The sequence below is a fragment of the Leishmania infantum genome, chromosome 18 (genome assembly GCF_000002875.2).
Source record: "Leishmania infantum JPCM5 genome chromosome 18".
Classification (NCBI taxonomy): Eukaryota; Euglenozoa; class Kinetoplastea; order Trypanosomatida; family Trypanosomatidae; genus Leishmania; species Leishmania infantum.
Window position 1 is genome coordinate 382837 of NC_009402.2, and position 13365 is coordinate 396201.

General features: G+C 63.5%; 4 protein-coding genes across 4 annotated transcripts; all 4 read left to right on the forward strand.

The window, feature by feature from the left end:
* Nucleotides 1-379: 379 nt before the first annotated feature.
* On the forward strand, nt 380-3079 carry LINJ_18_0930 (conserved hypothetical protein; the record flags this gene model as incomplete). The annotated part of the gene is made up of 1 exon (XM_001464870.1): nt 380-3079. One exon carries the CDS (start codon nt 380-382, stop codon nt 3077-3079), a length of 2700 nt encoding a protein of 899 aa, XP_001464907.1.
* An 809-nt stretch (nt 3080-3888) lies between these two features.
* Nucleotides 3889-7722, forward strand: LINJ_18_0940 (conserved hypothetical protein; the record flags this gene model as incomplete). The annotated part of the gene is made up of 1 exon (XM_001464871.2): nt 3889-7722. One exon carries the CDS (start codon nt 3889-3891, stop codon nt 7720-7722), a length of 3834 nt encoding a protein of 1277 aa, XP_001464908.2.
* Nucleotides 7723-8723: 1001 nt separating this feature from the next.
* LINJ_18_0950 (conserved hypothetical protein) lies at nt 8724-9788 on the forward strand (the record flags this gene model as incomplete). The annotated part of the gene is made up of 1 exon (XM_001464872.1): nt 8724-9788. The coding sequence occupies one exon, from the start codon at nt 8724-8726 to the stop codon at nt 9786-9788; it is 1065 nt and encodes a 354-aa protein (XP_001464909.1).
* A 628-nt stretch (nt 9789-10416) lies between these two features.
* Nucleotides 10417-12531, forward strand: LINJ_18_0960 (putative mannosyltransferase-II; the record flags this gene model as incomplete). The annotated part of the gene is made up of 1 exon (XM_001464873.1): nt 10417-12531. The coding sequence occupies one exon, from the start codon at nt 10417-10419 to the stop codon at nt 12529-12531; it is 2115 nt and encodes a 704-aa protein (XP_001464910.1).
* Nucleotides 12532-13365: the final 834 nt, after the last annotated feature.

The window sequence follows — 13365 nt, forward strand, 5'->3', positions numbered from 1 at the left end:
GCATGCGCACCCCCCCCCATGTCTCTAGTGCCTCCTGCAGGAGGCACTTTGAAGGGGATGGAGAAGGGGGCTTCTAGCCGCGTGGCAAGCCCGCGACATGTGACATGCGCATCCTTGCGTCTCTGCCTCCCAGCTGCGCCATTGCCATCGTCTCCCTCCCTCCCCTCCCCCCGTCACTCTTCACTACATCTTTAGCGCTGCTGCGTGCAAGCGCCTGGCCAACGCATAGACGCACGCACGCACACATACACGCACGCTGCTCGGCCTGTTGAGGGCTTGTCTCATTCCTCTGATATCGACATAACAGAAGGTGGTCAACAGCGTATGCGCATACGCCATCAGAGGTACCACCTCCCCGCCCTTCGCCGTGTGCGTGTGCATGTCTCTCTATACTGTCATGGAGAACACCAACCAGTCAGCTGCATGGCAGCCTGCTGCAGCTGGCGCGGCAGCGGCAGCGACGACATCGCCGTCACCGGAGGTGTACTTCAAGAAACAGGTCTTGAAGCTTGGCATGGACGGCACCAGTCTCTGCAGGCTCATTGTAGTGACGGACACACACGTCTACGTGTGTGTTCCTTCTGGGGGCATCACTCGCGCCATCGCGGTGCGCCGCATTGAGCGGGTGACCCTGTGTCCACGCGAAGACGTCGGCGACGACGACGGAGACGACCATGCAGGCTGGGATGCGGCATCGGGTAGCGCAGCCGCTGCAGGCGGTGCTGGGAGTGGTGGCCCCACCATGCCGTCCGCGAAGCCGCAAAGAGAAAAGGCGAAGTCGTTGTTCGCTTCGGTCGTCTCACGACGTGGCGACATCGCGGGCCGAACGAATCTCCAGGTGCCACACCACAGCCATCCGGACTCGGCGGATGGCGACGCCGGCGGCGCTTTGGCGGTCAGCAGTACCGACGCATCACCAGCAGCGTCGTCACGTCAAGGGGCCAGCTCCGCGGCTGACAAGGCGGGACGCGAAGTGCCGGCGTCTGTAGCAGCCGGGAGGTGGGTCACGATCGTCACCCTCGGCATCGCCCAAGAGGCCGCACTTGCCTTGCAGTTTTACAGCGCCGTCGACGGAGAGGACTTTGTTGCGGCTCTGCGCAAGGCGTCGCACATATCAGCAGCAGCGGTGTTCAACCTGCCCGCAGAGGAGGGGTCAATAGACGCATCCGGTCAGCTGTTGTCGCTACCCGCGCGTTGTGAGGACCCCGTCTGGCCTCGAGTCCTGAAGCGGGAAGCGGGCGACACCAACATGGGCAATCGCAAGCCCGACGTGGAAAGCATACGCGCTGTGGAGGAAGTGCAGCTGTCGCCACCACGCAGCCCTCGAAGCCCAACGGCGCCACCGCAGCCTACGGCACACCCCACCTTGCTGCCTCACGACAGGAGCGGCAGCGGCAACAGTGATGGCAGCCGCGGAAGGCGCCCCAGCTCGAGAGAGAGCGTGCACACGGCGGTGCCGAGTCAGGCTGTCCAGCAAAGGATCGGGGATCGGGCGCCGCCTGCCCCCTCCCCCGCAGTTTATGCGCCGACCGTGGAGGAGACACGGTGGCACTCTCCTCCACAAGCGCCGAGCAGATTGCAGAAGTCGACGGACGGCTCACCTTTAGCATGGAGCACGCCGTCACCGCTGCGTACTGCGCCGCATCGCAAGGTCCCCGCGCCGCCACCTTCTGTGCCGTCACAGCAGCTGCAACTGTCGGCGCCGCCCCCGCTGAAGACCATCCGAGGCCCGGTAATCGAAGGCAGAGGCGGCGGCGGGTCCCACAACCGTGGTAGCAGCGCTACTCAAAGTCTCCGTGACGCTGCGAACGAGCCCACGCGCACAACGTCGCAGAGCCGGCTTCCCCGGCTAATCTTCGCTACGGCGTCGTCGTCTGCTATGTGCGAAGGGGTGCCTTCTTGCCCCAAAGCAGCGGCACCAGTGTCAACGACAAAGGCAGAGGCGGTGCCGCGTCGAAGCCTCTTTGCGGATGAGCTCGGCACGGCCCAGGTCGTTGATCCAGCTGCCAGCTCTCTGTCAGCGGCAGCGCCGCGAACTGCCTTCATGGCCACAGAGGACGGTGCTCGCGACGCTCCCGTTCATGTCGACGCCCTTCAAGCAGAGCTGGCGGCTCAATCGGCCACCGTGGCGCGGCTGCAGCGAAGTTTGCAAGCGCATGAGTCCCTGCTGATCGAACTCGCGGATGCCAGGGCGGATGTACGTGGCCTCCAAGCCACCCTCGCCGAGCGCAACGAGCAGTGTGACGAGTGGCAAGCCGCCTGCAGTCAAGCTGAGCAGCGCGTTAGCATTCTCCGACGCCAACACGAGCGCATGCTTGCGGAGCAGCAAGAACGACTGCGGCGGGCTCATCATGCGGAGCTGGAAGCTGTGCAGGCGGCCTTTGAAGAGTACGACGCGCGCATGTCCGCTTTCCTCGAACAGCTGAAACAAGATCATCGTGAAGAAGAGGTGCAGTGGCAGCGCGAGCGGCGCGTGCTGCTCCTCCAGCTGCATGAGCAACAGCGCCAGCAGCAAGAGATGAGGGATGTAGAAGAGCACCGTCGCGTGCGAGCGGCCGGGGTTGTGGCACGGGCGCACTATGAAGCCCAACGCCGACGCGTTCCAGCACCGCAGGTGTACCAACGCGAGAGCGCGCATGCGCAGCGGCAACGGCAGTCGTCAGCCGTCGTTGCTGGTGTCGTCCACTCCCCACGAGGCTCCGGCACTTCGAGCTCGCGCCGCCCTCTGGCGTCGTCCGCGGAGTGTAATCCGGCCTCTGCAGCGTGGCCACGCGCGGAAGTGAACTCGCCGTCAGATTCGCTTCTCAGCCCACCACCACCGCCACGACAGCCGCCTTCACATATGACATCGCCGTTCAGCGCACACCGACTCATGAATGGCAGCCCGGACGTGGACGACGAGGTGAACCACGTCCATCCGGCTGCACGCCACGGCACCGCGGCTCTGACTCGCCGGCCCCACGCCTACTTTCAAGCACACCTCCAGGCACCGCCATCGTACCCACGGGGCGGCAGCATTCCTGATGCGCATGACGTCGGGAAGGGCACCTACACGCCGAGTCGTCGCTCCTACGTGTAGCCGCGGTGGTGGTGTTGCTCGCACTAAGCAAGGGAAGAAACCAATGGACGCTGAGAAAGAAGGTTGGCTGCGCGTCTGCCTCGTGCGACAACACGTACGTACACCTCTGCGACCGCTCCACCGCTCGTTTTCCCGAAACGAGATGCCGCGAACGGCGTGACCCTGTTCCGCTCTGTCACGCACCCAGAGCCACTGCCACCCCATCCCTGCCTCCACCGGGTCGGCGGCTGGCACACAGAGGAGGGGCGGGGGCGGCAGGGAAAGGGCTTACCTAGGCAAACCTCGTGCACGCGCCGAGAGGACGCACACAGGCGCGTGCATGCGCACCGCGCCTCTGCGTACCCACGTATCTCTCGTCCCCCGATGACGGGGGGACACCCCCCAGTGCGCGGTATCGCAGGGCGCAATACCCCCGCCATGTGAGGTAAACCCAAGCAGCAGTGCACACACACACACACTATCCTCTGGCAATGCCGAACCACTTCTGGTGGTGAGTACAATTCGGAGCAGGTGCCGTGCTCTCATATGGATGAGTCGGCGCGCTGCTGTAATGCGTGCGTCTACGGCCACTTCGCACCACGCGGGGAAGTGGGGGGAGGGGGGGAGGGGCACAGTGTGGAGCGGAGCTCGTGCCCTGTGGCAAGGCAAGTAGGCTCGAGTTGTATGCAAAAAAAAAAAAGCAGGAACTCTCTCGTCTCTCCGAACTCTTTCCTCTCATCTCCCTTCCTCCCTCTCGCTGAGTCGCCAACAGCCACCAGCGCTCATAGTCATTACGTACACGCGCACGTCGAGGCACCCTCGCACTTGTCATGGCATTGCAGAACTACAACCTCAGCTGGTCGGACCAGCTCATTGAGCGGGTGGAGACGCACCTCCGCGACGTCCACAGCGCGCTCCTGCAGTACTACGAGAGCCGCGGCTACCCCACGGAGGTTGAAAGCCGCCACGCGGTGACTGCCGAGGCAGCAGCAGCGGCGGGGACTAGGGACGAAGGAGAGCGCACCACTGTTGCAGCTACTGCGGCCGCTGTCCCGTTGGATGTCGTCAGCGCTGCCGGTAGCTTCTTGCTCCGCACCTGCGTGTACGACACGCCGTTTCCAGATCTGCACGCGCAGCGTGGCGTCGGCGCTGACTTGGTGCTCTCCATTCCTGCCGAGCGCTGCACCACTGCGGATTTGAAAGGCGGCCTCTACCTCGAGCGCCGTCAGTCGTTTGTCGATGAGATCCAGGCCTACTTGCAGCAGCTCGTGAGCGGTGCCGCGACCGACGAGGACATCGACGAGGACAACGAGGAGGGTCGCAGCGCGTCTTCTCGCAGTCGCCAGCGCAGCGAAAAGGCAACGCAAGAGGCAGCAAAGAGGCTGCTGAACGTGGCCGCCGCCGCGCGGCTCAGTCGCATGGAGGTGCGTGTGGTGCCGATTCACGGGTGCTACGCACTGACAGAAAAGCAGATTCTGCAGCTGCGCTTCCGCCGGCGTCGCTCCGCCGCGGAAATCTACGAGACCTTCTTCGTGAATCTGCACTTCCGCCCCTCCGTCTTCCCTAGGCACACCGTGAGCGCGGCGGGTATCCGCAAGCATCCGTACTACAGCTACTGCATCCTGGAAGACTACCTCATGCCGCATTATCTGAAGAAGCTGCATGAGGTGTGCGTCGCCAGCGCCGGTGTCCGCCGCGCAATCGTCGTGCTCAAGTGCTGGGCTCATCACACCGGTCTCATGTCCGCCGCTTCGGGGCATCCGGAGGCGCTGAACGGGTTCGTCGTTGCTGCCATGGTGTTACGTCTGCTCGAGGAGGGCATCGTGACGGCGGGGATGTCTCTGGGCAACGTTGTGCGCGCTGTGTGGGTGCAGCTCTCACGTGGTTTCTTCCTTGGCACACCAGAGAAGGTCGGCGGCAGGGGCGCCCGCCCTGCCAAGGTGTCGGCGGCGGAGGAGAGGGGCGAGGTGAGTGTGCTGCGCCTCACCGGCGAGCTGCACAATATCCTCTTCCGCACCTCCGCTGCCTTCTTCAAGCACGTGGTGTGCTCTTCCGCGGAGGAAGCCCTGCAGCACCCGTTCGCCGTCGACGTAGTCGATCGCGTCGCCTTTCAGCCTCTGTCGCTGCGCTACGACGTGGCCCTCACCATCCAGCTGAACCAAGCTACCACGTCCTCTGTGGCGACGATGGATCGCACTCCGGATGTCATCAAGAAGAGCACTCTCTGGCGCCCCCCACGCGCCGAGGCGATCCAGGACACGCTGCGAGTGCTGAAGGAAGCACTCGGTGTGCGGTGCAGCTACACCACAGCCTGGCAAACCGACGCAGACCGTCTGCAGGTTGTGGTGCAGCTCACCAGTGAGGCCGAGGGCCGCAACCGCCTCACCCGCGGCCCACCCATCGAAGACGCCAGCGCTGTCGAGCGCTTCAACGCATTCTGGGGAGCCGATATCACCTCGACACGCCAATTCAGTGATGGCGCCATCTACCGCTGCGTGCTGTGGACCTTTCCGGAGGACCAGGGCACGCACACGACCGTGGCCTTGTCCGCCTCGACAGTGCTGCGCCGCGTCGTCGAGTTTGCGCTGCGCGCGCACGTCGCGCCCGAGGCGACAGTGACGGTGCTGCTTGGCGGCCTGGATGGATACCTCGTGGAGCGGGTCGGCGGCGAGTGGCGTGACGCCGCCCCGCTGATGCAGCGCAGCCTCCTCGAAGCAACCAAGGCGGTGCAGTACATGCTGCAGAGCCTGCCGCATGGCAGCGTGCCCTGTCGCATCGTCTCCTTCGACGTCATCGCCGCCAGCGAGCGCCACACCGAGGTGTTCCCGGTTCGCCCGCACTTGGCTCTCACGTACACGACGGACGACCTCTCGGACGCGAGCTTCGCGGGACTGAGCACGGCGCCAACGATAGAGCCAATCCACTGCGTGCTTAGCATCGACGACAACCACAAGATCCCCGACACCATGGAGGCGATTGCGATGATGAAGGGCGCCATCGCCGCCCAGCTGTCCAAGACGCTGCAGGCACACTACGGAGAGAACAACACCGGCACCCGGTCGCAGACGGCTCGCAGAAAGGCGGCGGAGGGTGCCAGTAGCAGCAGCGACATTGTGCGCAGCACAATCCGCACCCAGTGCACTGGCCAATCGGTCGATATCATCTACCGCGGCTACCTCTTCCGCGTCTACGTCGCCCATTACCGTGAGGTGTCTCTCCTGCGTGCATTGAAGCGTGACACGGAGGCGAACGTGCTGGAGATGAAGCTGCACTGGACCGCACAGCATGCCAAGTTCATGCGCACCATCGCATTCGGACACCATAGCTACTCGCATGCGGTGAGGCTGGCGAAGCGGTGGATGAGTGCCATGTATCTCTACGAGTTTGTGCAGCCGGAAGCCGTCGAGCTGCTCGTGGCGCACGCGTACCTGCAGCCGGCGCCGCACACGCCCAAGACACCTGCCGGAGGTTTCCTGCGCTTTGTGCAGCTCCTCGTCACGCATGACTGGTCGACCCCGTTGGTGCTCCCCTTCACCGACGACGACAGTGACAAGACCGCCGTGGCGGCGGCGGCGCTGGTGCGCAAGCTTGGCGATCAACAGGGCATGTTCATCGCCACACCGTACGCGCCGGCCGCGAGCCCGTTCACGGCGCTAACGCCGCGGCCAATGATTATGGGCCGTCTTGTGCAGCTTGCCCAGTCGGTGGTGGCCGTGCTGCTGCGCCATCTCGAGGGCCACAACGCGACAGCTGGTGAGGTGGAGGCGTTCACCTCCAGCCCGTGCGCCTTCGACTTTTCGATGAAGTTCCACCCGCGCCTGCTGCTGCAGCCTGACCGGGCCCTCAGCATCGGCGCGGCGGCACCGTCGGTGGCATCTGCGCAGTCCGAAGCGGCGCATCTTAATGGAATCGCGCCAGTTTCTAGCGAGGCGGACGCGCTGGCCGCAGAGGAAGCTGCCGCTGCAGCCAACGCTGTCATCCGCATCTGGCAACTGGACGAGTTGGACGCGGACACAAACGGGCGGGAGTACATCAATCAGCTCGTCGAACGCGAGCCGGCAGCGCACGCCGTGCGCATCGTCCGTGCAGCGCTGCGTGAGCGTGGTATGATGTTCTACGACGCGCTCGCTCCGTCCTCCCTCTACGTGGTGAGCGTCAGCGCCGAAAGGCAGCTCGCCAAAAGCCGCCAGCTGCACGACGCCATTCTGCAGGTGGGGCGAGGCGCACTTCTGCAGGCGCCGCCGAGCGCGTTCACTCCTGTCGCGGAGACGGCGCATGACCCGGCCGCTGCTGCACGCATCCAGCTGGAATCTGAGGACGACCACGAGGACGGACATGATTGCAACCACCATCATCACCGCGCCCCCGCGCAGCGCAGGGGGAAGGTGTCTACGCCGCTCCGCCAAGCCGCCTCGGACACGAAGAGCAAGAAGGGCAAGGCGTCCGCACGCCAGTATCCGCTGCAGGACCACAAGCGCAGTCGCAGCAGCAACGACCACTGCAGCCTGGCTGCCGCTGCTGTTGCGGAGGCAGCGCATGCGAAGAAGGGGAAGAAGGAAACGGCGGACAGGGTCAGCCCTTCCACAGCAGCCTCGCCCACGATAGCGGCAGCAGAGGGGCGCTCTCAGAAAGCCTCTAAGGTCAAGAAGGCTTCCAAAAAGTGACGCGGCACGTGCGCCCACGTGCATGTGCGTCGCGGTCTTGTGTTGTCGTTGTGTTGTTTCGTCTTAATCACCACGAATAACGGAGCGCAACGCCAGAGCAAGGACTAACGCGTACTAACTCTCCCTCCCTCTCTCCCTGCTTCCTGTCCTTGGGCTTGCCTCATGGTCTGCTGTGCGTTTCTTTGAGGCACGTGTGTACGTGTGTCGTGATCGATGGGGGAGAGGGAGAGGAGCTGCCGGGGGGTGCGCGAGTGAGGCAGGGACCGCCTCGGAGAAGAGTGGGGATGTCTCTCTTCCACTGAATAAGCAGCGGGGCTGCAAAGGGCGTGCAGGGGAAGACGGTGAGCGAGTTGCACGATGGGACGGGCTGCGGTGTCTCTCAAGAGATGTAGTGCGTACTGACTTGCCAGCCCCCTCCTGGTCCCCCACGCACCAGCAGGGGAGAGGGGGGGTATCTCAGCCTAACACCTCACCCATCACGCCTCTTCACCGTCTGCGCCATTATCCCCTCCCTCTTCTTAATCGCAGCTGCGCCTACTTTGAGCACGGTAACAGAAAAGAAAAAGATGCTCAAAACCTGCCGTTGCGGCACGCGTGCGTGAGCATGGGGTCTCCTCTTCGTTGTAGAGTGTGTACCCACTGAGAAGGTCAGCACGCGCGTCGATGGAGGAGAGGACTGCTGGGTCTGCCTATGTGTGTCTGTGTCTCTGCCTACATCAGCGACGCTGCTTTGCTGGTATGGCTGATGCGGGTGTGCAAAAGAGGGCGGATCGGCGGACCCCTTCTCTCCCTTCTTCGGCGTAGGGGAGCACGCATGGCTGCTGCTAAACACGAACAACTTGAAAACCCTGCCGTATGCGCCTCCCCCTCCCCCCTCCCCCGACACACGCTCTCGCTCGCTGGCACGCGCGCACAAATCCACTTCTGCTTCTCTCCCTCCTCTCTCCTCATCCTCCCCCATACGATGCACTACTCACAGCGGTAGTCAGATTCTTTGTGTGATGCTTTCGTGGAGTGGCAGAGGGTCACTAGTGCGGTGCTTGGCTGTAGCGGTGCGCTGCTTCGCCGCGACAGCATCGCCGTTCCTCTGTTACTCCTCCTCACAGAGAAACCGCCGTATGCCTAGCGATCAGCATCGAGACAGTCTGCTATCTCACACGGCATCAACGGCTGCACCTGCACCAGCAGCGGTGCCGACGCAGCGAACGCGTCGTGGCGTTTTGAAACGGGCATCGCTGCTCGAGCAGCTCCGTGACCGTAATGATGGTGAGAGCGGCACTGTAGAGTTGAGCAAGGCGCCAGGTAGCAGTGCCCTCGTAGCGTCTGGAGCAGCAGCGCCGCTAGCGGCCCCTGTGTCGATTCCGTATATTAGCTCGTCCGAATTCGTTAGTGCACCCCGCCCAAAGCAGCAGCAAGTGTGGTCGTCACATGGAACGCACAGCGCCGCAGCAGCAGCGCCTCTGTCCTCGCCCACTGCCTCTGCACAGCTGGAGCGGCAGCAGCAAGCCCTACGCGACGCCTTCACACACGCGCGACAGTACCACAATGTGCGTCTTTCCAAAGACCCCGGCGTCTACCGCGCAGAGTGCCGGGCTTTCCGCCAGGCCCACCGAGGTCGATCGCCGACGCAGCAAGAGGTGAGTCGCACCGTCGCCGTTCCGTTGGCGCCGGTCGCCGCGCTCAAGACGCTAGCTCACACGGATGCCACGCGGTCTTCGCTGCACGCCGCGGCCGAGGCCGCCGTGATGCTGCACAACGCCGTGGTGAAAAATGAGCTCGTGAAGAGCAGCACGCCGCAGCTTGTCCGCTGCCTTCGCTGCTTTCACGTGTACATGGCCCGCCCGCGAACGTTGTGGGGAGGCGAGGTGGAGCAGAGCGGCATCGAGTACGAAAAGGCACAGAAGGCGCAACGACTTCAGAGGCCTGCGCCTGGTAAGCGTGCGAGGAGCGTGGGCCGGCGTCGACGCGCACATGAAGAGAACCCGATCTGCTGTCCGAAGTGCCGCAGCCCTCGCGCGCAGTGGATGATGGAGTACGTGCACCGCCACACTCACGAGCGAGTGTGAGAACGGCGTACCGCTTTGTCAGTCGCCGCTGCGCGTGGGGGTGTGGGCCTCGTGCACCGTCGTCGCTCTGTATCCCACGCCTCCACGCACTGTGTACTGGAGCAGTGCATGCTGCCCAGCCCGTCGCTGTGGCAGCGGAGGGTGGGCCACAGTCGCCCGTCCCCCTCGCCCCCTTTCACAACCCCATCTCTCACAAACATCATAGGGCACAAGGTGACGGAAGCGACCGCAGAGCAGTGGGCCGCGACTCGTGTCTGCAAGGAAGCAGCGCCCATTGTACTCCCTGTGGCGCACGCACGGCGCGCAGCCCTTTCCTCTGGTCTGTAGTCACACCACCACCACCAATGGGGTATCCGCGAGACGGCGCCATTGGATGCTCGCCACCCGATTGCTCCGCAGCCTTCCAACTATCATCGCCAGATGTACGTCCCTCGCCCCTGCACCACTCTCCAGCCCCTCTCCTCGTCCTCCATCACCTTCCGGGCAGTGTGCCCTCTCACGTAGAGCGCTCAAACAAGGGAAAGAGCCAGAGATACAGGCCACAGGAAACGCAGCGCAGGTGCTGTAGCCCTGCTCGAATATCGGCACACCCTGTCGCAGAGGAGTTTGGCGTGCACACCGGCGGGTGATGCGGCGCCGCGAGCCCCTCTTCGTTTTGATTGATTTCGCTCTCTATTCCTCCGGAATGGCCGTTCTCCGATGCAGAGTTGTCACCGCGGCGAGCCGCCTCCTGGCCTTCGTGCTGGCGCCCTACGCCGAACCCTCGTTCAATCTTCTAGACTACTTGGGTACGTGCACTGACACGGCGCTCGTCCTCTGCGTCGCCGTCGCACGACTCCTTCTCCTCTGCCTCATGTGGTTCAGCCGCGCTGTCGCTCCGATCGCCTTTGGCGCTCCAGGGGGCACATTCGTCTTCGACACGGGTGAGGAGCTCTACGACGACGCACGCTTCTCGATGGTGCGCAACTGGGACGGCGTGCACATGTTCTTCATTGCCCAATACGGGTATCTGTATGAGAGCCAAATCGTCTTCTTTCCTGGTTTACCGACGCTGATCCGCGGCCTGGAGCACATCACGCGGCGACTCGTCCCAGTTCTGCACCGAGTTGCACCAGTTGCCTTCTATGTGTGCCTGATGAACACAGCTGCCTCCTGCCTTGCCGGCGTGGTGCTACGACGTCTCACCATCCTGACATTTCTAGGGCCCGAAGCGGTGCGATGCACCTGCCGGTGGCGCCCGTCCAAGCTGTCTCCGTCGACCCCTGAGTTGGAGAAGCCGAGAAAGTATCCTAAGGCGCAACTCGACATGGCAACGGAGAGGACAATGCAGAGCACGACAGAGGCGACCGTCTGCTACCGCCTTATGTGTAGAATGACCGGCACGGTCCTGGATGCGCCTGACATCAACGCCCCGCTCCCCGCAACCGTGGCGGAGGCGAAGGCAGGCGCGCTGCTCCGTCGCCGCGTGGTGGGCGGGGCAGCGCTGGTGTGGATCATCACACCCGCCATGGTGTTTGCCGTCGCCGTGTACACGGAGAGCCTATTTTCGTTAGCCACAATACTAGGCGTGTACTTTCTCGCGTGGCATGAGCCGCTGCCGCAGGCTGTGCAGCTGCGTATAGCGTCGTATCTGGCGAGCGCCACGCCGCCTGGCTCAGGTGCAAGAGCAGCAGAAAAAGCATCGGCACCAGCACGACTTGTCCCCCCTGCCCCTCTCGTTCAGCAGTGGCCCTTGGCGGCAAACGACGTCGGCGACGGTGCCGCGGCACGCAGCCGCATCCCCGGGATTGCCTCACTCCTGCCGAGCATCACCCCTGGAGCGTCCAGGGCGATCACGGTGAAGTGGGAGCAGCGCTTCCTCAGCAGCACAGAGGTGGCGGCGGTGTTGCTGTTCACGCTGGCCGGCACCTTTCGCTCCAACGCATTCACCTGCGCTGGATTTCTTATCTTTCCCCTCTGTGTGCAGGTGGCGCTGCCGGCGGTGTACAAGGCGCAGGCTTCCGCGGTGCTGGCTGGAGTGTCAGCGCGTGCGGTCATGTCCGCGGCCGCAAAGCGTGGCGGCGCAAGGGAGAGTGGGGCAGCCCTTGTTGTGCGCTGCCCCACTCTCCGCCCGCCTCTGCAGCGCATGCCGCACCCGCTTCGCATGTGCATGGTGGCGCTGGAGTGCATCTGTGTGGCGCTGCCATACCTTGTCATGAACTACGTGGGATATCGGCGCTTTGTGCTGCAGACGTGGGACGCCGCCGCCAAGAAAACGGTGGGCCACGCCTTCTGGCGGCTGTACCCCATGCTGCAGAAGAAGTACTGGGGCGTGAGCCTCTTCTCCGCCTACACGTTCACCAACTCCCCCAACGTGGTGTTGGCGCTCCCAGTGGCGGTGCTAACCGTATGGTGCCTCCACGCCCACTACTTGGCGCCAGCATGGGCAAACCTCAGAGCCGCGACGGCGGCCGCTGCCGGAGCACGGCGCACGAGGTGGCAGCATTTGTGGATTGCCGCCATGCCGCTGGTGAGCTCCTCGAACGTGATGCACCTTATCGGGCTATTGGCACTAGCCCTGACAGTCATGCACGTGCAGGTGACGAATCGCTTTGTCGCGACAAGCCCGGCGCTGTACTGGCTGCTTGGCATGCAGCTTGCATCGAGGCCGACGAGCCGCGCTAGCAGGCTCACCCTGCTGTGGTGCATTCTGTGGGGCATGGCTGGCGGTATTCTCTTTCCGAATCACCTTCCCTGGACGTGAAGAAGGCACACGTGACACGCACTCGCACGGGGACTCGTTTTGGCTTCTGCCGTGCTTTCGAGTCCGCGGGGGTGAGGCAAGGAAAGGGCGGGGGTCGCTTTCTCTGAGAGAGGGCGAAGAGAGAAGGGCGTGCTCCTCCTGCTCTGCCCCTAGGCGCTGGCCCTGTGCGTGCGTGCGCTGGAGGTAGCAGCGGGCGGGGGGGGGGGGGAAGAACTGCAGAGACGCGCAAGTTTTGAATGCTGGAGAAGACAGCGATAGAAAAGAGCCAGAGCATCATTACGCATGCGTGCATGAGTGAGGACACAAGAGAGGATGCGCAAGTGGAACAGGTTGTGGAGAGTTGTGCTGTCGAATCTGCTTTGCTCGCTGAGGAGGCGGCGCGCACGCGCCGATGTATGGCGGAGGCACAAAAGGAGAAAAAGCGCCTCGTCCAGCATCTTCCTGTGCGTCGCTCTACGCCTTGCACATTCCGCTTTGGCGGGTGCTTGCGTCTCTGTGCATGGGTGTGCTCCTCTTGGATAACCCGCACTGCCGCCACTGAAGCGGCGCTCGTGGTGAGAGAGGGAGACACCGTGCGTGGACGAGTTGGGACTCGCTTTGGTTCTCTCTCCCTCCTCGTGTGTGTGTGTGTCTCGGTGTCCGTGTGCGCTATCTTCGTGGAGCTTTCGCGCACAACACCCACTCACTCGCCTCCTCTACTCTCCACTCTTCCTCTCCTCCCCCCCCCACCCGTCTTCTCTTTTCTCACCTTCTCTCTCTCCTCCTTCTCACCTCTATCCGCTCTCTGGTGTGCGTCCTCCTCACAATGCTGCTGCGTCTTGTCGCTGCTTCCAC